This window comes from Ursus maritimus, unplaced genomic scaffold, assembly GCF_017311325.1.
Source record: "Ursus maritimus isolate PB19 unplaced genomic scaffold, ASM1731132v1 scaffold_27, whole genome shotgun sequence".
NCBI classification, from domain to species: Eukaryota; Metazoa; Chordata; class Mammalia; order Carnivora; family Ursidae; genus Ursus; species Ursus maritimus.
This window is the reverse complement of record NW_024425230.1, coordinates 19,308,995-19,335,641: the sequence shown is the minus strand read 5'-3', so window position 1 is coordinate 19,335,641 and position 26,647 is coordinate 19,308,995. Positions and strand designations below refer to the sequence as shown.

Here is a 26,647-nt window from a genome sequence, read left to right as displayed (position 1 = left end):
TTGGGTAACGGCTTTTTAGATATGACCCCAAAAGCATGAGAAACAAAAGACAGAAATATATACACATTGAACTTAATCAAAATGAACAACTTTTGTGCTTCAAAGGACACCAGCAAGAAAGTGAAAAGACAGTATACAGAATGGGAGAAAATATTTGCAAGTCATGTATCTAATAAGGGAATTGTACCCTGGCTATATAAAGAACATTTACAGCTCAACAAAAAGACACATAACCCAATTGAAAAATAGGCAAATGATTGAAATAGATATTTTCCCAAAGATACACAAATGGTGACTAAGCACGTAAAAAGAGGCTCAACATCATTAGCCATTAGGGAAATGCAAAACCATATGGGGTATGACTTCATATCCATTAAGATGGCTATAATCAAAAAGTTGGACAATGACAAGTGTTGGTGAGGATGGAGGAGATTAGAACCTTCATACATTGCTGGTAGGAAGAAACACAGTGCAATCACTTTGGGAAACACTTTGTCATTTCCTCACAACGTTAAGCACAGAGTTACCACATGACCCACCAATTCCACTGCTAGGTATATACCAAGAGAATTGAGAACATGTGTCATGCAAAACCACAGTCCTGTTACGTGGATGAGCCTTGAAAAAATTAGGCCAAGTACAAGAGGCCAGACACAAAAAGCTATATATCTCGTGGTTCCATTGATATGATTTGTCCAGAATAGGCAAATGCATGTGACAGGGAGTAGGTTAGTGGTGGCCGGGGGCGGGAAGGCGAGAGGGATGGGGAGTGACTGCTCTTGTGTCTGCATGGTTGTGTTTGTTCGTCTGTGGGAGGATGATGAAAATGTTCAGGAATTACATAGGGTAATAGTTGTACCATTTTTGAATGTACTAAAAACCACTGAATTGTGCACTTGAAAAGGGTACATTTTATGGTTTGTGAATTACATATCAATTTTTAGAAAATTACCAAAAATAAAAAAAACCAAACCTATGTGGACATTGACCAACTGAAATTGATGCCAGCACCTTGCATGGGGCCCTTGTTGCTAGATTATAGAGATTCTCAGAAGAAGGCTGAGGGGCTGACTTAACAGTGTTGAGGGTCTGGGTACTCCACGCCAGCTGGTGTGGCTCAACATTCAGCATTTTAACAGTGGTATAAACATATGGGTACATAGCCACTGACTGTTAGCTCTTACCTGTGTCCAAATCCTATGACTTCTGTACCCTACCAGGAGCAACAGAGAGCATACATACCTCACACATGACTTGTATATGACCGTCATAGCACCAAGCAGTTGGAGTTCTGAAGACTCAGAATCCCTAGGTCTGTGGGTCAGGGGTTGATAAAATGGCACTCCAATCGATATTTTTGAGTAGGGTCTCACAGAAATGGTGGAAAAGTACCTGGTTCTATTGAATTATATTATAATGCAATATGGAAGCTCCTCTCTGTCTCTCATTCCCTCCGCCGCTCTATCTCTGAGCAGGGTCATTGTATTTCACAAGAAGCCTTTGTTGTCTGTCCCAATGCCATTTTCCTCATCGGAGTTCCGAATTACATGAGCCTATTCCAGGTCTCGGGAGGTAAACTCTCCCAACTTAGCAATGTCCTCAGCTATTCATCAGACCCATACCCACAGCAGCTTTGTGTGACGGAGTCCAGTCTATTCCTCCCAGGGACATAAATACGTGGCTCACTGCAGAGGAAATGAAACTCACATGGGAGGAGAGAAGACGTCTACATGTTATGTATTCAGTGATATCCTGTCTCGTTGCAAAAAGTATTTGAGGCGGTTTTCACAAATGTAGGCAAGCAGTGAAACAAGATGAATGAAGGGGGATGACAATATCTGGAAATAGGGGGGATAAGCGTAAGGACATAAGATAAAACTAGTGGCAAGAGTGGACTCTTAAGTGTGTGCTGCTAGAGGGACCTTGGGTATTTGGCTCCGGGCATCCTAGTGGCCAAAGCAGTGGGGTAAACATCACAGGCTTCAGGCAGCTGTACAAGGAAGAATAATTTTTCCAAATGTTGTGGCCTAAAAGAAGCTTCTCCCACAGCACCTCATAAAGAACAGTGTGTGGGATGCAAAATTATACTCGCCAGCATCCTGAAAATAGATCCAATGGTGCACCTCTTAGGAATGTTGGTGAAAATATCCTTTATGCAAGTCAGTGGCTTCATGCCCAAACCCACTTCACAACGTGGGTGGGTGGGTAGGTGGAGGAGAGAGCGCTTTCAGAAGCATCCACAGGAACCCTGTCTTACTCTGGCAAGGCCCAGGCAATCCCAGCAGATGGGGGACCTTTGGGGAAATCCGTTGTTGAGGGCTGATGGGATTGCCCCCCCACCCCCATCCCAGTACTGCGTCTGGGGCCTTGCTGGTCAGCGTTTGCAGCCAGCAGCCCCTTCCGTTCCCATCCCATCTCCACCTCTGCCCAGGCTTTTCTTCCCAGGCTTCTTGGAACTTGATCATGTGAGGCAGTAAATCGTTGAAGTCCAGAACAAATCTCATTTGACATTTTTATCTTGACTCTTCTGGGGGCCTTTAATTACCATGATTGCCATGTGGGAGATTGCTCGGATGGAATGTGCACTGCTCTTGGTTGGCATATGGTTATTGAAGTTTCTCTAGTTTCTGTTCCTGGTCATCTAGGAAAGGCTGATTAAAAGTGATTAAAACCCCTTAATATGGTCTAATAAGGGGTGGTTGGCAGCACATTGACATGGATTTAAAAATGCATCAGAACGCGAATTCATATAATTATCAGAAACTTACTCCGAAGAGTTCACGATGGCTTGTTTGCCACCCTGGCTCCCCCAGAACCATGGTACCCATGGCCACTGCATAGTAATATTCCACTGGTGTGGCCACTGCCCCACAGTCATGCAGCCAAGGCGTCCTCGGCCACATTGCACCCAGCTGGCATGTTCTCAGCCCTTGTTAATAGTCCATGGGCTTTGGGGAGCATCAGAATATGTTACGATTGAAGATGGAACTCTGGTACTCATTAAGAGTCCCGATTCCCCTCCTTTCTGATTCCCCTAGTTGTGTTGAAATTTCCTGTTCCTGTAGGACACACCATGGCAGCAGTTCTCAACCAGGGTGACTCAGCTCCCCCCCAGCGGACATTTGAGAATGTCTGGAGACAGAGTTGGTTGTCCTGATGGAGTGGGGTCAAGGATGCTACTAGTATCCTACAGTGCACAGGACAGCCCCCCACAATCAAGAACTATCTGGCCCCCAATTCAATAGCATTGAGGCAATGAAATCCTGCACTATTAACTTTCAAAGCAGATTTCCACAATCACCTTGCTTAAAGCTCAGAATGGCTTGGTGAAGGAGAAGGTGTAAAAGCTTTATCTCCATTTTACAGATCGAAAAATTGAAGCTTGGAGAGAGAATAATCCTTTTCTTTCCCTCAGGGCTGGGCCATTTAGCTCTCATTATATTGCCACTCACACAGATTGTGTGGGATGACGTGAGCTTTGGGGTCTCTACAAGTGTCCAGAAGGGGTACAGGTTTTACCTAAAGGCTTATGGCACATCTCTGGAGAAATTGTGACCCCAGGAGTCTTACGTAGGAAAGGTACCCCCATTTCTTATCTTTCCCCTACATATCAAAGAATACATAGCCATCAAAAAGTACTGTAAAAACATAAGACTTGGTCACACTGGATACTTCGGGAGGAGTCAGGTTATTACCGTGGGTAAAAACATGATTGTTTGCACAGTCTGATACCAATTGACACATTCACATGCTTTGGGGGCTCTGGCGGTTACATAATGTGTGACAGTCTGTTGTGACAATGGGGAGGGGTGTGTTTTTGGAGTTAGGAGCACATGATCTGCCAAAAAGCATTCATATAAAAAATGCACCCCTTAACTATCTGTGTTTCTGCCTGGGTGTATATTTGCAGGTGGAATACCTTCTGGAGTTCTCAATTTGGTGGGATGATAAACCTGAGAAGGGTCACGTGGCGTGATAAGAATGCAACTATAATCACACTCTCACTGCCTGGGGATTTTAAAGGATTTGTAGCATTAAGAGACTATGAGAGAGGGTTCAGAGCAAATGTCTCCTTAGCATTTCAGTGCCTTGTCTCCCTTCTTAGGGCATGCATGACTGTCACTGCACATTGTTTATGGGTCACATTTGCAATGAGATCTAACTCATGCTGAGTGTACTTCCCATACATATCTGTAACCCCGTGGTTATCCCCATTATAATGACCGCCACTACACAGTGGGAAGACCGAGCTCAGGAGGGGGCTGACGTCACTTGTGCATGATCCACACCTTGTTGACCACAGAATGCAGAAATGAAACTTGGGATGGGCTCATTCTCCTTTACCGTGTTGCCATGTTAACCATTCATGGCAGTCGTACTTGAATCTTTGCTCCCTGATCAAGAAATATACTCTCATCCTCATTTGAAGAAGAGGAAACAGGGCCACTAAGGCATTGAGCGAGTTGACTATGGTAATAGTTAGAGCACATAGATCACATCTCCTGCCTCCTAAGGCAGCCAGTACGCTTGGAAGGATTATAGACACAGGGAAATCCCCAAAGAATTCATCCACACATGCAAAAGTTTCTGAGATAAATTGACCCGACATTAGTCTCTGTTCTTTTACTGATCTTATCAAGGCTAAAGCAGCTCTGCTCTGAATGGAGTGCACTACAGTGCTCGGAGCTGAGAATTACTCCGTGTGCTACAACACATGGCTTGAAGAACATCATTGAATGGCAGGTGTCTCGCCTCGGGTCTGGTGAAGTAAAGTCAAGGGCGCATAAGGTTTTTAATTCCTATTCTAAGTGTTGCCACGCTTCCTTTAAAGGGTTGCTGGCGTACTCTCCTGGGTGTGTGCTGAAAAGATCACCTGCCCTTCCACACCTGCTCCTTTTCAAGTGGTCCCAGTGTTGCTACTGTTCTTCTCCTCAGTCACACTGGAGGGACTGGGCATGGCCCAGACCCCATCTTGTCTCCCACATTTAATCAGACGCTAAATTTCTGATTTGCCTAAGATAGCTTTGCCATCTCTCTGGCACCCATTCCCCGGGCTCTCCTACCGTGATCCGGGCCCTAATTTACCACTGTCCAGCCTGTTATGGGTGGTAAATTAACCTTTAACCCGGAGGGCCCCCGCACTCTACAGCCCGCAGCCCCAATCTAGGCCACCACCTGTTTTTGCACTGCGCGAGAGCTAAGAAAGTTTTTGTATTTTTAAATGGTTGGAAAAATATCAAAAGAAGAATCATCTTTTGTAACACATGAAAATGATATGAAATTCAAATTGCGGTGTCCATAAATAAAGTTTATGGGAACACAGCCACACTCATTCATTACCAGTCGTCTGTGGCTGCTTTCACTCAACGGCAGAGTTGAGTAGTTACAACAGAGATCGTGTGGCCCGTAAAGCCAGAAATATTTACTATCTGGCCCTTGACAGAAAAAGGCTTTCCGGCTTCTGCCCTATGCTGCTGACCACCACCCATCTCTCCCTTCCGTTCACCTCTCAGGCCATCCCCTCTTTCAAATCCTTCAGGACTCACCCATCACCCAAGCTCTTGAAGTTCCTTCAAGATCTGCCCCAAGTTAATTGTCTCCATTTATTTTCCAGTGCGAGCCCTTTGCACTTCCTCAGGTGTTATTTTGTACCTCCCCACTAAGACCATCACTCCCACGGTTCTTTCTGCTGGGAATAACTTTCCTTTCCATCCCCTTACATGGAAATCTTCTTTCTCCTTCAAGCCTCACCGAAAAACAACCTGCCCGCAAGAAGGTTGAGTTTCCCACTGTAGTTAACCTGTAGGAATGCTCTGCTGCTCTCGTGGCCCTGCTTTTGTGCTGGGAGGTCCTTTCTGTTTCAGCCAAGACCAGAGGGCCCTAACTAGAGTTGAGGTCCCAAGGGTGTGAGTGCCCTGTGCCCCCGTCACGTAGAGTTGGCGAGCGCAGGCCGAGTGCATGTGCCTGATCAGGGGCTCCCTCTCCCGAGGATCCTACCTCCTTCAGGGGAGTCATTCCTGTGAATTTATAGGAGGTTTGTTCTCCCCAAACTATGTGACATTGTTTTGAAGGCAGGAAACAGATTTTTACGTTTGGAAATTGATTTTTTTAGCATTCAGTAGTGGGGCCACTGTCATTAGCGGATACCTCGTTTAAGCTAAGCCTCTTATCCATGAATCCCCCCGTGCCATATCGATTGATCCATCATCTATCTATCTTCATTTATCCATCCATCAGTCTTCAGCTATCTGTCATCAGTTCATAGCAGTCCAGTCTTCTCCATTCTCGCCACTACTGTCACTTGATGGGTGAAGTCCCATTTTTGTGCAGTTGCTCCCAGGTTGTCCCCAGTACTGTTTTCCCACTGCCCCTGCTGAGCGTGTTCCCCTTTCTCCCTTCCTCCTGCTGTAGGTTCCAGCTGAATCATACTCTTCGCTTTTCTGGGAAGACATCCCTGTCTTAGTTTGCTAGGGCTTATGTAACACAGTTCCACTAACTGGATAGCTTCAAACAGCATTTATTGTCTCACAGGCCAGAAATTCAAGGCCAAGGTGGTGGCAGGGCCATGCTCCCTCTAAAGACACGAGGGAAGGATCTGTTCCATGCCTCTTTCCTGGCTGCAAGTACGTTGCTGACACTCTTGCGCATTCCTCGTAGACACCTCACCCCAGTCTCTGCCTTCGTGCTCACACGGTGTCGTGTGTGTGTGTGTGTGTGTGTGTGTGTGTGTGTGTCTACCCAAATTTTCCATTTTTATAAGGTCACAGTCATAATGGATTAGGGCTTGCCCTCATGGCCTCACCTTAACTTGATCATCTGTAAAGACCTTGTTTCCGAATAAAGTCATATGCTGAAGTGCTAAGATTATTTTTGGGAGGGGTACAGATAAACCCATAACAATCCCCCCAAGCTGCTCCCACCATTTGGAATGCCCCCCCCCACCAGGTATTTCTGCCTAGAGACCATGTTTACCACCACCTCTTTCCTCTCACATGTGATCACTCCTCCACTGAAACCCACCCCCCAGCTGTGGGTGGGTACCTCTCTCTTGACACTCTCTAGAGTGTATCCTATATCTAAGCATGTGTTTTAGGAGTCTAGTTGACTGTAAACTACTCCCCTCCTTTTTCTCCCTCCCCCTTTTTTTTGGCTCCTAGAAGATTGATACTCAGGTATTTGGAAAATTATTGCTAGGTAAGCTTAGGAAGGTGTATGTATCCCTCACATTCTTGGCACTGGGTTTTAAGCTTCTAGTCTAGGGCAGTAATTATGTCTTATTCATCCTGGTATTCCCTCTTCCTTTTTCCAATTCTGCCCATGAGTATAGACAACCCCTAGCATGGGTCAGCCATTTGGAGATTTGGAACACAATGGAAGCAGGGATTTGAGTGTGGATTTGCTGGTATCTGTCACAGTGCCTGTCACTGCAAAATGCTGATGCTTGTGACCTGTACAACATCTATCTGCCACGGTTAATTTGGGTCTTTTGGGAGATCATGACACCTCTGCTGCTCAAGATGAGTCTTTTTTGTATGTCTGTGTGTATATGCATGCTTTCATTAAAGAAATCAAATAAGGCCCCAAAAAAGGTTAGGAAATATTGCTCTGTACAGATGTACGGTGAGACCCTTTTCCTCTGTCTTCTTTTCATCTTCTCCTCCCATCATCTTCAATATCTTCTTCATCATCACTAATCATAGGAATTCAGAGCCAGAAAAGCAACTCGTAAGTTTATGTTGTCTAATTATTAGGGCTATAAATTTAGAATGCACCAGCTCTCTGATCCTATTAGCCAAACCTTGCTCTAAGATAATCTTCTTAAAATTGATACCACCCAGGGATTTGGACTTTGTTGATTACATTTCCTGCTAGACTCTGGCACTTGCCTTTTGCTCCTTGAGTCCTAAACAATGTGGTTATGACCCTGAGGAGTGTCAGTCCCCTTGGGGTTCCAGACAGACTAGAGGACTTTGGTTCTGGGAGGGCCACACAGTCAGGTCAAGGTGTAGGAGGCATTGATGCTAAGATAACAATTTTGGTTTCTTTCCTTACCTCACAGAGATATTTTGAGGCTAACATAATCATTATTTAAAGTTTTTGGAAGCAGAAATTCTTTGCAAATGCCAAGATACTATTGTGGAACCTCAAAATAATGTGGCATATTGTTATACAGATTCACACACTTACACGAGTCATGTCACACGCTCCTAAAAAACAAGTTTTCTATTCTCTAAAATCCTGGTCTGTCAGGTGGGAAAGCAGGGAGAGCTGTTGCACATGCATCCTGGATTTCAACATAGCAGAGGGGTTAAGTGCAGATTCTGACTCAGGAGGTTTGGAATAGAGCCTGAGATGCTTCATTTCTAGCAAGCTCTCAGGTGATGCTGCTATTGCTGGTCTAAGAACCACACTTTGAGGAGTCAGGGATTAGAGGATGGAGAAACCACTGTGGCTACAGATGGAGGAAGAGAAGCCAACAGAAAGAAGGGGAGTAGAAAAGTAGGAAGATGAGCAGAGTGGCACAGTGTTATCAATGCCATAGGGGATATGAGGGGGTCAAGGTGCCACATGTGTGGGATGATCAAGGTAAAGAGGAAGGGAGAAAATCTGGTCATGGTGCAATCCTCGATTACCTTCAAGAGAGTAGTTTCTCTGGAGGGATTATAACTTAGATTATGGAAAGTTAAGCATGAGTGATCTGTGAGGCAGTGAGGGTTATAGTTGGAATCAAATTATGCAAAATGTTGGGGCCCAAAGGAGCTAAGGATACAGGATGATAGCCAATGGTATGGTAAAGTGGAGAACGTTGCTCCACCATTTAGGTTGTAAGTCTGGGAATGTGAGTCTGGGTTTGATACATGTGCACATACCAAGTGATGGAGGTGACCATATATAGATTTCTGCAGAAAGAGGAATAGAAAAAGAGAGGGGAAAGATGTTGAGATAGGAAACAATTGAAGAAGGAACTCGGAGACAGGATTGAAGGTATCACTTAAATGGTTAACTTTGGAAATAAGGAAAATACGTGTGTTCTCTTATGTAGATAGAAAGAAAAATAATTGGGCTCTGGTCAAGATGTGTAATAAGTTCATGCTTTAGTGTACCTCTGTTGCTCCAACCATAAAACAACAACAGAAAAACATAAAAAGACATAGCTGCTCCCCTCTACTCCCCCTGGCAACAAGATAAATAACCTGGTGGACCAGAAATGGTACAGAAATAAAAGATGATGAGCAGAACTGTAGCCATTCTCATGCTGGGCTTCAAGTCTGGAGGTGAAAAGTAGTAGGGATGGGAATTTAGCTCTGGAGGCATCTGCAGAACTACATGTGCTCCAAATTATTAGGGGATTAGGCTCACCGCTTGAAGTCATGTGCTGAGGACAAACTTTCACACTGATGAAGAGTCTGGAAAAAAAAATTAATGTCATTCCCTGTCTGGGAGTACAGGAAATAGGAATCTCTGAGCCTAAGGAAATCAGGGAGAGAGGATAAAGATGCAGCCTTTTAGGTGATGAACTGAATTAGGCCACCCAACTAGCTGAAGACTGTTCTGCTATATCCCTAGTACTACCACATAGGGGCCACAAGGCATCATCATAGGATTAGTTCAAAATTGATGTTGTAAGAGCCCAGGTGGAAGCAACAGTAACAACAGCAATAGCATTAGACAATGATGAGTGGAAAAGGGAAAAAAAAGGAAAAAAATTTTCCTATTCAAAATGAACTACAATTAAAAAGCATTATAGGGCGCCTGGGTGTCTCAGTTGGTTAAACGACTAACTTCAGCTCAGGTCATGATCCTGGAGTCCCAGGATCGAGTCCCACATCAGGCTTCCTGCTCAGCGGGGATTCTGCTTCTCCCTCTGACCCTCCCCCCTCTCATGCTCTCTCTCAAATAAAATAAAATAAAATAAAATAAAATAAAAAAAGAAAGAAAGAAAGAAAGAAAGAAAGAAAGAAAGAAAGAAAGAAAGGCATTAGACATGTGGGGAAAAAAATCTAATGATAAAGATGCTCATTATGATGACTTTTATTCAACACTATTCTGGTGATCTTAGCCAATGGAATAAGACAAGAAAATAAATATAAGCTTTGGAAAGACAGATAGATGACTGCCCTAATCATGAACCATATGATCACCCTACAGAGACCATCAAAGAATTATAGAAGTAACTAGAGAGTTCAGCAAAATTCCAAATACAAGATCAATAAACAAAAATCAATATATTCCCTAAACACCATTAAAAAATTTAACTGAAAACAAATCACATTTACAATACCAAAAATGGAATAAAACTAAAAAAAATGAAGCTTTTAAAAAAAGTATAAATCTCACAAAGATATGCAGGATTTTATGGAAAAATACAAAACATTATTAATAATATACAAGAAAAATAAGTAAATGGAGCATATATTTTCTTCATGAATAGGAAGAACTAATGTAATAAAGTTGTTGATTATCCCCCAACTCTATAAATTAAATACAATCTTAATAAAAATCCCAGAAGGGTTTTTGAAGGTACTTGCTTGATAAGCTTATTCTATAATTTATGTGGAAGAGTAAGAGACAAAGAATAGCTAAGGTATTTTTTAAAAAAAAATCAAGATTGAGGGGATTTGTTGTAGTCCACAAAAGACATTATAAAGTTGTAGTAATTAAGACAGGGGAGACAAACAGGCCAAAGTATAGTAATATTTTGTAAGCACTCAGAAAACATGCATGTGTATATATGTAGATATATAAATCTACACAGATGTATGGGTATGTGTGTATTTTTGATATGTCGTTGCAAATCATCATGAAAGGGAAGAACAATTCTGAAAAGCCACATGAGAAAAAGTAAGATATAGTATTACCTCCTACCAGTCACAAAATAAATTGGAAATCTGGGTGAAATTTAAAAGTATAACTGTTTATTTTAAAATAGTTTTAGATATACAAAGAATTGTAATGATAGTACAGAGAATTCCCTCATATCCCTCACCCAGCTTCCCCATTGTAATCATCCTCTATCGCCATGATACATTTGTCACAACTAAGAAATCAATATCAGTATGTTGCTATTAACTAAACTCAATACTTTATTCTGATTCATTGGTTTTCCCCCAAATGTCCTTTTCTGTTTCAGGACCTCATCCAGGACACCACATTACATTTAGTTACCATGTTTTCTTTGCCTCCTCTGATCTTTGACAGTTTCTCAGACTTTCCTTGTCCTTGATTACCTTCACAGTTTTGATCAGCACTGGTCAGAATGCAGAATGTCTTCCAATTTAGGCTTGTCAGTTGGGGTCATGGGTTTTAGGAGGGAAGACCACAGAGGTGAGTGCCATTTTCATCACATCACATACAAAGTACGTGGTTATCACATGGCATCGCTGATGATGCCCACCTTGACCACCTGGCTGAGGCAGGGTGTGCCAGGATTCTCTGCTATAAAGTCACATTTCCCCTCTGCCATTCTCAGTCTAATAAGCAAAGCACATACTCACAGTGGGGAGTTAAGCTCTACTTCCTTCAGTAAGGTGTCTCTACATCAATTATTTGCAATTCTTCTCTAGGGTAGATTGCTAAATGTAGTACTTTTAAAGGAAAGGAGAATATCATTTGTCTTTGAGGAGGAAAAATCTTCTCAAGATGTAGATTATGAATATCGTAAAGGGAAAAATTAATGCATTTGACTAAATTAATTTAAAAACAAATTTAAGATGCCATATACTAAGTTAAAAGACAAACCATGGACTAGAAGAACATAATTTCAACCCATGTATCCAACAGAGAATTTGCATACAGAATAAACTCATACAAATCCAAAAGACCAACAACCTATTATATATAGGCATATATATATATATATACACATTACATATATATGTACATATATACATATATATGTAATGTATATTTACATACACATTTATGTGTGTGTGTGTGTGTGTGTGTGTGTATATATATATATATATATATATAATATAATAGATACAGTGAGGAAAGGATATGACTAGATGTGTGTGTGTGTGTGTATATATATATATATATATATATGATCTATATGATACAGTGAGGAAAGGATATGACTAGACAATTTAGAGATCAGGAAACTCCAGCTGAGATGATGAACAACCTCAGTAGTGATCAGGGAAATGCACCTTAAAAGTGCAGGGAGAGAACGTCTACCAGACATCAAATAATATCAGATAGGGGGATACAGGGCAAGAAGTTCACCCATTTAGTGATTATAGAAATATGAGTTAATACCATCACTTTGGGGAAACGTTTAAGAACACACCGAAGGATTAATATGCACTAAATTATAAGGATATCCTCTAGAGCCATTCTTCTCAAGCATTTTTTGCACACAAATTGCCTAAAGAGCTTGTTAAAATGCAGATGTTGATTGAGTGGGATCTGAGATTTTCCATTTTTTACCAAACTCCCAGCTGCTGCTGCTGCTGGTCTGCATGCCCACACTCTGAGTAACAAACCTCTAGAGTAGAAGCCAGCAGATGATGGTCTGTGGGCTAAGAGCCAAATGTGGGTCCCATCTCTTTTTGTAAATAAAGTTTTATGGGAACACGGTCATTTGTTTGTGTATTGTCTATGGCTGCTTTCAGACTACAATAGCAGAATTTAGTAGTAGCAACAGAGATTTGTATAAAGCCTAAAATATTCATTGTCTGTCCCTATGTAGGAAAAGTTTGCCAACTGCTGCTCTAGAAAAACTCTCCCACATGCACATAAAGAGACTTGTGTAATATTTATTGCAACTTTTAAAAAAATATTGACAAAATGGAAACAAATCTCAGTTGGTAGAACAGCTAAATAATTTGCAGTATACTCACATGGTGGATTACATCAGTTAAAATTAATGAATGAGAGCTACATGGATCACATGGATCAACATGGATAAATCTAGAAAACATCCTTTGTTTGGGCAAAACAATACTATAATTTGCTTATCATTATATACCGATGTAGCAAAATTATTCAAAGATGCTTAGAAATGATAATCCTCTATTTCAGGGAAGTGGTTAACTCTGGTTTGGGATAAAAACAGGAACAGGATCCTGGACAGACTCATTTGGGTTCTCATCCGCAGCTATAGTGTATTATTTCTTTCAAACTTTAGGGAGAAGATATGAGACAATTGTAAGTTGTTAAGACTAGTGGTAGGCACATGGTTTTGCTATTCGCTATTCGCTAGACTTTTCAGGTATTTTCAGATATTTCAAACATTTGAAAAGTATAAAGAGAATCAACAATGGGAAAAATATGCTGAATATAAAGACAGGGATTTTGAAGTTCAGGGAGTGGGTGGGAGATGAACATTTTTAATACCTGAGCTTCCTCTCCTCTCAGTGAAACATTTAAGAGATGTTCCAGTGTCACAGACTGTCCTTTATGCAGTTAATTTTGAGAATGGTGAACATGTGACTAATTTTACTCCATGGCTTATGGAGTATTTTGAATTTAAGAGGTCACTTCATCCACATCCTAGAATGGAAGGAATTTCCCTTTCTCTCAGACTAACATTTCACTCCTTTCAGCCGAGATTCACTTATAGTTGGGACAATCTTTGTGATGCCAAGGGTGGAGTCCCTGGGCACATCCTCCTATATCTGAGTGCAGCCCTTGACATGTCCATCAAGGAAGAGTCATAAGAGCCTTCAAGATTCCTTCAGGGACCAGCCTCTTGCTGTTGTCTGAGGATCTCAGTGTTCTAGGCCTTTTTGTGTCACCCGGGTGTGGATGCCCTTCCATTGTGACTTCCCGTGGGCATGATTCCATGAGCCAAATCACATTTGGGGTACATTCAACCTCAACCCCCTCCCTCAGCATCTGCACACAGCTGGAACCAGACTTGGCACATGGACCAGGGCAGTCCCATTATTTATTTTCCAAGTTCAACTTCACAAGAAGAGGTGCTCCATTCTGAAGTTGGGGAACAGTTCCATACTCTTAGCCAGGACGCATACAGGAGGGACATTTCAGTTCCAAGAACATTTTTGTATCCCTTGGAATCCTTTGTAGCGTGTTTGTCAATATAAGGATGTGGGGATAGTTGGGTCAAATCACGTCCCATGAAATATAACGATTGTATGAAGAGACCTGCTAGGTAGCACTTGACAACCTTTGGTCAGGTGCCTTATACACGTAAGCAGTGTGGAACACAGAGCTGGCTGATGATACAGTGTCGCTCTGTCCCCCAACAGCAGCGTTGTAAATGGTCTTCAGCATGTCTTCTCATTGGGACTTTTGTTTTGAAATTCAGTGCCCTCTTACCTATGCGATTCAGTTCCTGAACGATCTCTACTTTCTGAAATAGGTTTGTCCCCTGGATGTAGGTTTTCATCCCCTTCTTTATAACTGTTAACCATGACCAGAGGGAGCATAAGTTTGGTCATGACGGGCAGTCAGCAAGGCTTGCTGAGATGGCATTCCCTGGTTCTTTAATGCATAGCCCGTAACCTAGTGCTGGCTTTATGTCTATTGCCAAGTTTTAAGCTCAAATGCTAACGCAGACCATGCAGGTATTGGAAATAAGTGGAGGGGTCAGGTAGAGGCTAATAGGGAGTGGTAGGGTATATGGCAAAGTGGAGAATGCATGCCTCTCTAAAATGAGTGGCCACCGCATTGCTCTAGCTGATTTGCACTGTGCAGAAATAGCTGGCCCAGCATTGCCAGAACTCTTGGATTTTCAAGAGAAGCTACAAATACAGAAATTTTAAATGTGAAATCTCCCAAGTTTTAAATGTTGGCAACTAAGTAAAAAATTTTAAAAAGAAATTGTGCTGAAAAAAGACATATCCTAGAGTCGCATATGGCCTATAGGTTAGGTTTGCAACCTCAGAATGAAAGAAGAGCTATGGGAATTTTAAGCAGTTTGTAAGAGAATTTTAAGCTAGGTCATGGCCAGCAAGGCTAGGCATTTTAATGTCACCCACCCGGGTCATCGCCACCAGCCTTCTACTGAATCTGATGGTAGGAGAAGAAGGAGCCTAGATAGAAAACAATGTGGTAGCCACATCAGGAGGCAAAGGTATGGAACAAAGTAACCATGGTCCTATCCCAGGGACTGTTAGGACTCCTTGGTGACCTTCTTTCCATGACCTTGGAGAGACCACCACACAAGCAGGAAATGACGCAAGAAATATCTGTCTGTGAGGGAGCTTTTCTTTACCATAATATACTCTTTCCTGACCCTTCTTGTTCACATAGTGGCCGGGGTGGGGAAGGTGCTGGGGAGAGAGTTCTTCCCGGTGCCATGCTTGGTGTTCCAGGGGCATTCTCAGATAGTCCACACTCTTGCTATGGGTGTGACTATGTTCTGGATAATTGTTCTTCTCTCCAAACTCATTAGTATCTCTCTCTCATTGGGTTTACTTTTCATCCTCCCTAAGCTGAACTCCTAAAAGTTCCATCAAAATGAAGGAGTCGGTGTGTAGGTAGAGTTTGGGTTTCCTTACTTGGAAAATCCCAGTGCAAGCCACATGTTACTGTAAGAGTGGTGGGTGTGGCAGGGCCAAAAATGAAACAGCGTGCGGAAAGGCTGGCGGTGGGCAGGGACAGGCACGTGGATGCTTATCCCCCTGGCTAGGGAAGCCGTTCGTGAGGAAAGAACACCTCAGCTGTCCATCCAGGCCTTGCAGAGAGAGCCATATATGAAGCCCTGCTTCCCCTGCAGATTGTCCCTGCCACTGCTTCCTTGACTTCCCTGTCAGCCTCTTTTCCCTGGTTATGGATTTTCAACAAATGGAAGCCATATTGCAAAGTAGTTCATGATAAGGACTTTGGGGTTATGAAGAACTTGGTTCAATATCAGACTCTTCCACAGAGTGAACTTGGTTGGTTGGTTGGTTGGTTGGTTGGTTGGTTGGTTGGTTTTTAAAAATATATTATTGAGCCTTTGTTTTCCCACAGTTAAAATGGAGTTGATAATAGCAGCCTTTTAAAGATATCGGGGGACACTGGATTAGCTGTCAGCAGTGTCTGGTACCATCACTATGTTGCATAGATCTTTGGATTCTGGGGGGCTCAGTGACGCATCTGTTGGTAGGATTGTTATAGTGGGACATTGGTTGGGGGCTGCCTTCATCAGTCCATGCCTTCCTGCAGCATAGTTCAAAACCCCTCACCTCTTCTTACCCCTTGGGGAAAGATGGGGAGGCTGTGGATAGAGCGCCCCCTGGCTGGCGTGGCAGAGTGGGCTCCTCACCCTCACGTCTGGCCTGTTGCCCCCTCCTGCTCTCACGTTCTGGACAAGGATCTGAATTGCCCTGTGTCTCTGGGTCCCTGTGAAGGCACCCCTGACCTCAGCGCTAGGTCTCCTGTGTATTTCAACCCACTCTTGAGTCTAAAGCGCTTTTCTCCCAACCAATGCCATGTAAGTGCTAAGTGCCAGTGTGATGTAGCAACTTGGAGATGACGAACAAATACATTTGAAGAGGAAGTGTTGGGAAATAATCCAATAGAGCTCCATTTGGTAGTGGGCCTTTTATCAAGGCCATAACCTAAACCACTTTATGGAGGTAGGTAATAAAATTATCATGTCAGATAACAAAAGGAAGAAGCAGGGACCGAAAGGGAAGCCTTGAGAACCCAGAGCTGCGTGAGGAATGTGTAGGCAAGAGAGGCTGGGAAGTTCTCACTGGTGGATCCTGGAAAGCGGGGGGCACTGGGCTCCCAAGTCCAGAGCATGGCAGTAGGGCTGGGGTGAGACCCCAGAGAGGCATGGATGCTTGGAATCGGCAAGGCTGTCAGAAAAACGAGAGGCTTGAAGGTCTAGCCCCCTTTTGTGTTGTGCGGCCGTTGGAGCTGGCCCTTCTCTGCTGCGGTGACTCTTGAAGTCTTTGCGTTTGAAGATTTAACCTGCTTTTGGCCCAGTGGGGTTGGTTCCAGGACTTTCATCCAGTAGTGTGGGTGCGCAGTGCCCTTTCCCCCCCAGCCTGCCTTCCCAGCTCCCCTCCCTTCCCCAAACGATCTCAGAGTCTCTGGCTCGCTGCTCAGGAAACGATACCTAGAGAGTCCCTGAAGACCAGGCTCTGTTCTGAGTCACGGAGGGCCTACGGCGAGCTCTGTGCTGCATGGCTATGGGGAGAGCTGTCACCAGTTGGAGGAAAAGGTTCGACACGGAGGTCCGTGGGGCACGGTGGGGTGGGCGAGGCCTTCTTCGGAGGTGGGTTTGCTCCTCCTCAGCCTCCCCTCCACCCATCTGTGCCTTTCCCGGTCAGTGTCCACGGTGGTCCTGGTCTCCCCTGCCCTCCCCCACGCAGATGCCTTTCCCTTCCTGCTCCAGGGTTGTTCTGAGCGAGAGGGGGAGGAATGGAGGATCTTGGAGCGGTGCCTCCTGTGCTATCAGGATTCAGCACTTAGAATCTTGGAAAGGCTCCACCTGGGAAAGAGTTCCAGAGAAAACAAACTTCAGATCCCGGCTAATATGGGAAAAGGCTCATGTTCACGGAGGCAGCTTCGGGGACCTTGGCAGAGGCTGAGGCGGGCTTGGCCCTGCCTTTAATGGATCCGACATGGAGCCTTCCAGGGCCCATGGTGCTGCATGGCCTCCAAAGGAGATTTCGCTCTCAAGCTCTGACGTTATGGCTTTGGAGGAGTTGTTGTCCCCGGGTCTAGTGAACCAACAGTGTTTGTGGTTCTGTTTATGCCATAATTAAGCCAAGAAAGACTTTTAAGGGACCAAACTCACCACCCCCCTGCCCCGTCTCCTCCTCATTGCCCCGTATCCAGCTATTTTCCTCTTGGAGATGAGCTGAATTTTTTCTGAGAGAGAGAAGGGGCCAGAAGGAGGGTCTTGGGACCAGCGGGGTCATCACCCAAGTGATAAGAATCATCATTCTGGCCCTGAGAATGGCGTCCGGAATAGCAGTGATGGGCACAAGTTCAGAGTGCTCGGGCCCAGGAAGGGGGATGGGGGGCAAACACGTCAGGGAAAGGGTTGAACAGAGTCCATGGTGATGGCAGGTCTTCCCTGACTCCTGGGTTACAGTTCTTTAAGGCCACAGTGTGACACTCCGAGGACCGTGTATCTGGATTTTATGCATGAAATGAAGCAGGTGCCCCTCCAGGTAAAGCAGTGTTGACTACAGGAGCAGGGAACACCTGGGCTTTTGTTTCTGGCACTGTGCCCATGAAAACTACTTCCCCATGTTTTTGCACTTGGGGCTCCATACTGACCATTAATTCCCCCCATGTCTGCCTCTTCTGCCAGGGGTCTTTTCAAACATAGACAATCATGGGATATTAAACTTGAAGGACAATAGAGATCATCTAGTCTCATCAACTCACTATATATATGAGGAACCTGAGGTCCAGAGTGGGGAAGTGTCTTACCCAAGGTCACATGGTGAGTTACCTCCTTTGACGTCTTTGTATACAGTACAGACCCCTCCCCCAACCAATTTTGATTCTTAAGAGTCTTAAGACCTCATGGAATTTCCATAGGTCCCAGAGGACTGGGGGATGGCTAGGTGCCCAATGTGGGATTGATATCCAGGGAAGATATGTCATAGGGCCAAGGTGAGGGGTGTGGGAGAAGCAAGAGAGGGACCGTGGCCTGGATAGGAACAGTGGTGTCACGCACAGCTAGGCAGGCCGCCTCAGACCCACGAGAGCCCTCAACCCAGGTTAACACCGCTTCTCATCCTGAAGCTGAGCCTCCTTCTAAACATATGTCATAGGCAAGGAAGTTTCCCTCTATCCTCACAAACCTGACCCCGCCCCCTGCAGACGGAGGGCTCCCAGTGCCCACAGTACTCAGCTGTGTTTTGACCTGGGAAGGAGGAGGGGAGAGTCTCAATGCAACCAACTCGGTCTCTTCCCATCGTATCCCTGACATCCAGCTGCCCACGGTGCCCTTCACATGCCTGCACGTGGCTTTCACGAAGAGATGGGCTCGCTCCTGTCCCGTCTGCACTCACGTACATGTGAACACACACTCACACACTCTCTCTCTCACACATTGTACAGACATTATTAGAATCTGGGGTTGATTGAGAAACCTTCATCTTTGTTTAGGTCAGGAACACCCACATCTCTGGACACTCTGAACAGCCTAATTTAGTCCGTGGCAGTGTGGCCAGACAGGAGCTGAGCTGTCATGCACGCGACTACCAGTGTCATTGCTGCAACACATTTCCGTCCCCTATAAGACTTGGCATTATGATACGAGCAGCCATTATTTCCTAAACTTTCCACTGAGCTGGTGAATGAAACCAAAAGTCAACGGAGAAAGAGCTGGCAGGCTTGGAAGAATAGCGCTCCTACCCCCCCCCTTCCCCGGGTGTGGTCAAGGTAGTTGATAGGATTCTGGCTCCTAGGATTAGAAGTGGCCCTCTACTGTCCCTTAACACTGCAAGATCTGAGAACGCATCCCTCCCACCCCTTTCCCCGCCAGTGACCCTAGCGGTTATGCCCCTTTCCCATCTACCTATCGGCTCATCCTCAGGGGCTCCTCCCAACTCGATGAGGCCACTCGTGCTCTTCTGTGACAATCCAAGGCCAAGCCCCCAAATAGTTTGCTCACTTCCCTTCCTCGGTTCAGTGGAGGCCGCAGCAAAATGGAGTGTTTCCAGTTTCTCTGACCATGCTTGGTTTTAAGTTAACCCCTCCTCCTGTCCTTCCCTTTTGCTGACAATTCATTTGGCAGTTTCCAATATATATCTGTATCCCACATTTCCAGTTCTTCCCCCGCTCTCCCCCCCAAGCTCCCTCTCTGTTTCCCCTCCTAGTTTTGATCTTCTTTGGGGGAGGGGATTTTGGTTTTTACTTTATTTTGCTTTTTTCTGTTTTTCTGTTTTTTTGTTTTTGTTTTTTATAGGTTTCAGAGAAATTATGTTGAATCCAATAAGCCTTCCCGGACATTCCAAGCCTCTTAACCATGGCATCTATGTTGAGGATGTCAGTGTTTATTTCAGCAAAGGACGTCATGGCTTTTAAAAGCTCCTTTTAAGCCTCCCTGTTTTGATGTCACCTGGGTAGGCTGGGCCCTCTGAGAGGTGGGAAGCTCTAGGCGCTGTTCTCTTTGGATCCGGGGATGCTAAGTAGAAACTGCATGAGCCACCGGTGCCCCTGCACCCTTTTCACGCCACCGAGACGGGTGTCTTCCCCCATCCGCCACTGGCAGGGCTGCCCTTTTCCCTCAGTCATCACTGTGCTCCTTTTCTCCCCCCCGGCCTCCGAGGCAGCTCCTGCCGCCATCTTTAGAGCCAATAAAGAGATTTAAAAACCTGTGCACCAAGAACCATCTTTTAAAAACACACTAGCCATTCTCTTGCTTTACAAAAACCACCCAACCACCACGAGAAAGCCCGACGAAGTCCAGCCGCGCTCCAGCCGCACTTACCCTGCTTGCAAGCATGGGGTCTCCCTGGCTCTCCCTAGGACACCAGGCTGTCCTCTTAGCGACCTCATCACCCTGCAACCTCCATTGGGGAAGAGCGGCTAAGCAGAGGTGGAGACCACGCGGTGAGAGAGGGGGAGCCAGGCCCGAGTCTTGGCACCAGATTAGGTCTCAGAGGAAAGAATGGAAACCAATCATTTTCTATATATATATACACACACCTATATATATATATATATAAATTTTTTTTTTTTGGTGGAGAAAACCATACTTTTTTTGGACACATTTTCCCCCTCCCTTCCTCTTCTCTCTGGAATGGCTCACGGTGAAGTGTGATGTTAGAAAACTCCTTGGCCCCTAGATCTGCAGTCCTGACAAGCTTTTGCTACGCGAGGTGTTGCCTGTGAATGGGCCATCCTCCTAGGACCACAAGGGACCGAGGGAGTCAGGGGCCAAGGCCCTTCCTGCTAGTCCCTGCTCCCAGGATTGGCTCCCTACGCCCCCACTTTCATTTACTCTTGACTCTGAGAACTTTCGGAACCCAGTGGAATCACCATTTCAAGGCCAAGATGAACTGAAGGGGAAGAGAAGGAAAAATTGGCCTCCTCCAGCCCCTCTCATGGCACCCGTGGAAGTGTCATTGTTTTCTGGTCAATATATGTGTTTACTTTGCTTGCGTTGACTCATGCCTTGCTCCATGGCCACCCTCTCCCAAAGAGGGGGTTTGTTCCTCCCATTTCCAGCTCGATCCAGGGGAGGGAGAAGGAAGGGGATGCCTCTGCCCTGCTTTGATAGGAAAGGCACCACTGTAGGGCCGGAAGCTCTCCCAGATTTGCTGCCGTGTTGGCTGAGTGGGCTCCGGGCTTGGCCCAGCCACTCCCACCTGGGGTACCTCTGTGGTAAGTCAGCACAGGCTGTCCCTTGGTGGTGGAGAGCATGAAGCAGGGGGTCTCCCATGGGGAGCTCTTAGGACATGGCGGCGGTGGTGGTTTTTAACCCACTTAAGTTTTGGGGTGGTGGTGCACAGCAAGAGATAGTAGATGGTCTGGCTTCGGCAAATTCACATGGGAATCAAGCTTCCCACTGAAGGTCCTCCTTCCTGGGTCCTGTGGATGGTGGTTCTTTGTGCCAGGTTCCCACCGATTCTGCAGATGCCTCCCTAAAGGTTAAAATCACGAAGCTTTCCAAGTTCTTGGCCCGTATCGGGGATGGCCTCCCAAACACTGTAGTGTCCAGAGTATCGTGCGGGGGTCCGGGTTTTCTCCAGGGCCTCGAGATGTGTGTGTATCTAGCCCCTGCCAGCCCCCCGCCATCCTCCTCCCCGCAACTGCTTCATGTCAGGCTGATCCCCATCGTGTCCTGCTGACCCTTCCGGCCAGGGCCTCCTCCCGAGTGTGGCTTTAAGGAGTAAGCTTGAGGATGATGTTTTTTACTTATTGTAAATCATTACCTCATTTCCAGCCTGCCAGGCTCCATCCATCCCAGCATCTTTTATTCTGCCATTTTCTCACCTTGTGCTGTGACAATGGGGCGTTGTATTTCCACAGAGACTTCTAGGAGTGTTCAGTGTATAGTTTCTTAATAAACACTTTATTTTCTAATGAAATGACTGCATCAGACCTCTTATTTGGCAATTTTGCAAAGAATATTAAAGACACAGAAATTCCCACATTTCTCCCTCCCCTCCCCCATGCTACGGGATACTCTTTTAAAGACGTTTCTCAGCTCGGTCCTTGTTTGCCAGAGTGTTTACAATCTGTTGCATTGTGTTGCTTTCATTGAGACTCTCCAGCTAGGTCAAGTCCATCCTGTGAAGTGTTTCCTTATTCTATAGAGGTTGAATGGTTCACCCAGGGTCACACAGCACAAAAGGCAGAAGCGAGATTCCAAACCTAACTCCCCCAGACACTGCCCAGGCCACTGAGAGCCTCGCCTCCTTGGTGGCTGGAGGACTGTTCTGTTGTCTGAGCGGCTGAGGCTTACCACGATCCTTTCTCCCGAGCTGATGTGTAAGAGGTTTGGGATTAGAACCGAGAGACCCTTGCACCAGCAGGTCACAAGGATTCTCCCTCAGATGGAGCAGTTTTGTACCTTCCCTGGATCTTGCGGACATGACCTTGCCCAGAGGAAGATGGGGCTCTGGGCTTGTAGGCCAGTCTGCTGATCATTCAGGGATGGCCCATTCAGGCACCTACTCACACACACACTCAGGTGGGCCAGACTCTCCTCCAGGTCGCAGGTGGGCTGCCTGAAGGGGGAGGCAGTGGTGGGGTCCTGAGATTAGCGTGTGTAAGTGAACTGGGCTTGGCTGTCTGCTCTGCATTCCCGGCCCTGACCCAGCGGGAAGGGTTGCCATGCTTGTAACTTACAACATCTTCCTTTGAGGACGAGGGAGGACAGGGGCCGAGGAAGGTTTCCTGGGTGGAATTGGACCTTTGGCTGGACCTCAGCAGCCTTTGTGGGAGCTTGCTTACTTAGCAGGTAACAGAGAGACAGGTAGGGCAAGGTGGGGGGGCTCAAGGCAGAAGTCCCAATAGGGGAGTGGTCAGGCTAGGGTGGTGCTTTTTCTCCTGACCCTCATTGACTTAACCTATTTAAATCGAGTGTGAGCCCCCCTCCCCCCCGCCCTGCCACCAACCTCACCCCAAATGGAAGGTTCTCTTCTCTAGAATGGCCTGGGAGAGGCACTGCCCCACCTCTGCATTCTCCTATTCTCTGCGGTTCCAGGGCTAGAATTGGGATGGCCCGATCTTTGGGACCATGGGAAAAACTTTCATTTTTAGTAAGAGAGAGATTTGAGCATTGCTTTGTTCTAATGCGTGGAGCCTTCAATGCGTGGGAGAAGAGGGGATGAATGGAAATGGCCCCTGAGGAGAGGGGAGGGACAGCACCTAGCTCAGAGGAAATGGGCTGCACCAGTCCTGTGAAGGGAGTGCTATTCCAACACAGGAGAAGGCAAGAGGAAAGATGGGGGTTTAGAGGTTTGGCAGCAAGGAAGGGGGGAGGAGGGCTTTCTGGTGGCTTCTGTCTTGCCTGTGAAGTGCAAGGCCAGGCCTTGTGCTGTGAGTGAGATCTGAGGAGAGCTGAGAAAGCCTGCCTCTGTCCAGCGGAGGAGACGGGAGGGTGGCAGGTGAAGCACAGAGCGATGTCAGGCGAACGAGGACCAGCTGAGAAGGGAGAGCAGTGTTCAGTGTCCGGGACTCTGTGTTCCATGCTTTCCTGCTGGGCCCTGAAGTCCCAGGCATTTACCCTAATGTTAGAGCCTCTGGGGTCGTTACAGCTGGCACGGGACAGACCCAGAGAGCGGAACTCAGCTCAGAAGGACCCTGGGTTGGCCTGGCTTCATGCAGGGAGGCTCGGGGGACCAGCAAGACCTTCTGGGTTTGGAATCTCACCCGCAGGAATTGCACCATGGTTTTCTTGGACTCCAGCTTGCACTGTGATCCTGTCGTTCAGGTCCACGGCTGACATGGGCCATGAAGCCAGGGGGCTTGCCAGGTGCTTGTCTGGGTCTAAATTCTCGAGGGGGTGGCTGGGGAGCACTGGTTCTGAGCCCTGATCCTGGGAGCCTGGAGAGTGGGAAGCTTGAAAACAGGTAGGGCCTTCTAGGGACATGCGCTGGAGAGAACTGGACTCTTTCACGAGGATTATATGACCAGATCCTGGAACTGGTTACCGAGTGCTGAAGAGTGGGGCCCACCCATGAAACATTGTCATTATGTCACTGATGCAGAGCTGCTCAAAGCCAGGCATGTGCTTCCCAGGAGGAAACCGAGTGTCCGAAAGCTCAGGAACGAGCCCCAGTTGTCACAGCTTGGGACCAGCAGAACCAGGGCTGGCGTGAGGTCTCCCTGACTTCCCTGAGGTCTTCTGCTTCTGGAAGGCTGCTCTCCTTGGGCTACACAGCCACGGCCTTTCCCCACCCTCCCAAGGTGAATAAGTCTTTTGGGGCCCTTTGAGGCTAGATGCCGTCCTGAACCTACTTCTGGAACCATCCAAACAGGGTGATTTTTAAAGACTCTCCAGAAAAGAATGTCTGCAGTGTTTTGGTCCCTCACCCACACTAGCATTTCGTGACCCCGAGCACCTGAAGGGGTGGTTGGTCTTCGGTCTAAGATTAATTACCCGGCTTGCAGGTGGCAAGATTGCCAAGCAGACAACGGTGGCATCTTTGATGTTGGGGAGGGCTTGTCGGGTGAGACGCCTGACCCTCCAGAGGGTGGGTGAGGCTGCCCGGGTCCGGGCAAGTGCGAGCAGATTCAGACAGGAAGGTGGTGGGAGGAAGGAAGCTCATTGCCTGACACCCCCCCGCCCCGAACTTTCTTGTCCCAGCCGAAAGACCTCCCGGGGTGTCAAAGCTCAGCCACATGCTTCTCACCCAGGAAAAGAACAGATGCTAAGTGTGTTCCATGTGAAAGCCAAGAAGCTGGCCTCTTGGCCACCCTGGCTCTTCCCTTCTGTGTGGGAATTCCTTCCGCAGCCGAGCTTCCAGAAGCCGTGTCCTTACCTCCACCTCCCAGCCGCAGGTGTGACCTCAGCACAGGTGTGATGGGGCCGGGATGCCTGCCCTGGCTGGGTCCAGTTCCCGCAGGTCAAGCCCAGGCATGAGGGGCTCACGGGTCTCAGACACAGCAGCAAGGGGCAGCAGAGGGTTCGAGGCCACGGAGGCAGGACAGGCGCGGGCGGATCAGAGCAGGAGAGCTTCGCCGCCGTGTAGCTTTCTGAGCTATGCCAGGCATGGATTAGGCAGAGGGCCTTCGTTCTTTGGCGTTCAAGGACTCTGAGCTCTGGCTCGACTCATGCATTGCTGTCAGAGCAGTTCCAGAAGGGAGAGAGAATTGAGGTGAGGAGGAGCGAGGGGGTGGCAGGGGGGTGATGCTGGCCTCTCTGGGGCTCCCCTGGGAAGGACAGGAACGGAGGGAAACTCTTGAGTGGGACAGTGGAGGAGGTGACGGGGCAGTGGGGAGCATGGGAGTGAGAGGGAGCCTGGTTTGCAGCCAGATTGTCCGGGAGGCCTGGGCCCCCTCCCCTCTCCCAGCTCCACCGTGCCCTCCCCTGCCCCCTCTTCAGTGGGGTTGATGTGAGCAAAGCTGCTGCGGCCCCCAGGTGCCTTGAGTGGCTCTCGCTCTGCACTTTGCCATTAGAAATGGGCACCCCTGCACTTCCCACCTCCCCAGGAAAGCTCAGCCTGGAGCTGACAGTATCACTCTCAGCTCAGTAAGACTCCTTGTTCACCCCTACTTGAACCCAAAAGTGAGTTGAAGGAGATGTGCTGGCAAGAGGTAAGGTCCCTTGTCTGCTTTTTTGGGGGGTGGTCCATAAATTCCATCAGGATTCTGAGATCCGTTTGGGTAGGATTTTCGTCCCAATTCCTCCTCTCAGTGGGTGACATTTCCATAGGGTGACCCCAGGGTCCTCTTGGAGTTAAATCTCTCCTGCTGGCTCAGGGAGGTTTCTGCATGGGAGGGGGGTCTCCGGCCTCTCTGTACTTTTGGCCCCGTCCATCAGGACACCCCCCTCCCGTCAGGAGATCTCTGGGTGTGCACCTCAGAGGGCTCGATCTTTCCCCACCGTGCTGGCCTTGCAGGGGGAAGGGAGTGCATGGCTCGAGTGTTCTGTGTGCTCCAGGGGCTGGGGAAGAGACAGTGAGAATAGGGGAGAAGGAGGAAGTATTGGGGCTGGCCTTGGGCAAGGCCTGCTGACTCCCCGGAAGGAGGAACGAGCAGGTGGGAGGGTCTCTGAGAAGCGCAGATCCTGCAGGGGCTAGAGGCTGCTGCTGGCTCCGACTGTGTGTCAGAGGCCTCCAGCCTGGGGCAAGACCCAGTCCACGTGGGTCCACTTTGGGAAGGCATCTGGAATGATGTGGGGTAGAGGGGAGAAGCAGGATTACCAGATTCTCAGCGAAGAGCCAGAGCTGTAGAGAGGTCCTGGCTGAGGGCTTCGATGATACTTCTCAAGCCTCGGAAACAGGAGACACACAAGCTTCCGGCTCAGCCCTGGGCTTCTCGGGGTCACGGCTTTCCCCACACTGCTCTGCAGACAGGCGCTGCGGAGGCCTCTCTGATGTAGAGGCATCTAACTGTGATTTGGCCAAGGGTGGAGAGGGGGCACAGGGCGTAATAGGAACAGAGCTTGGCTTTTCTGAGAGGCAGAGACGCTGAGCCGTTCTCCCTGCAGCCCCCGCCCCCGCCCCCATCAGAGCAGCGTCAAGTGACGTGTGAGGGTTTGGAGGGACGGTCAGCACTCCCCACTCAGCCGTGGAAAGGGTTTGGAGACCAAGGAGCTGGGCTG

The 26,647-nt window shown here is 47.3% G+C and overlaps 1 protein-coding gene across 4 annotated transcripts in view; it reads left to right on the top strand.

The window, feature by feature from the left end:
• Window positions 1–26,647, top strand: part of NTRK3 (neurotrophic receptor tyrosine kinase 3) — a 367,569-nt gene that overhangs the window by 251,829 nt on the left and 89,093 nt on the right. The window contains exons 13-14 of one of the 4 annotated variants that reach the window (XM_040642770.1): window positions 18,227–18,361; window positions 19,835–20,246. The exons of 2 other annotated variants lie outside the window; for them this stretch is intronic. In XM_040642770.1, the coding sequence (XP_040498704.1) occupies window positions 18,227–18,361; window positions 19,835–19,953 (254 nt within the window). In that variant the 3' untranslated portion in view covers window positions 19,954–20,246. Of the gene's footprint in view, window positions 1–18,226; window positions 18,362–19,834; window positions 20,247–26,647 lie in introns of those variants that run through there. One more of the 4 variants, XM_040642771.1, reaches the window with a different exon arrangement.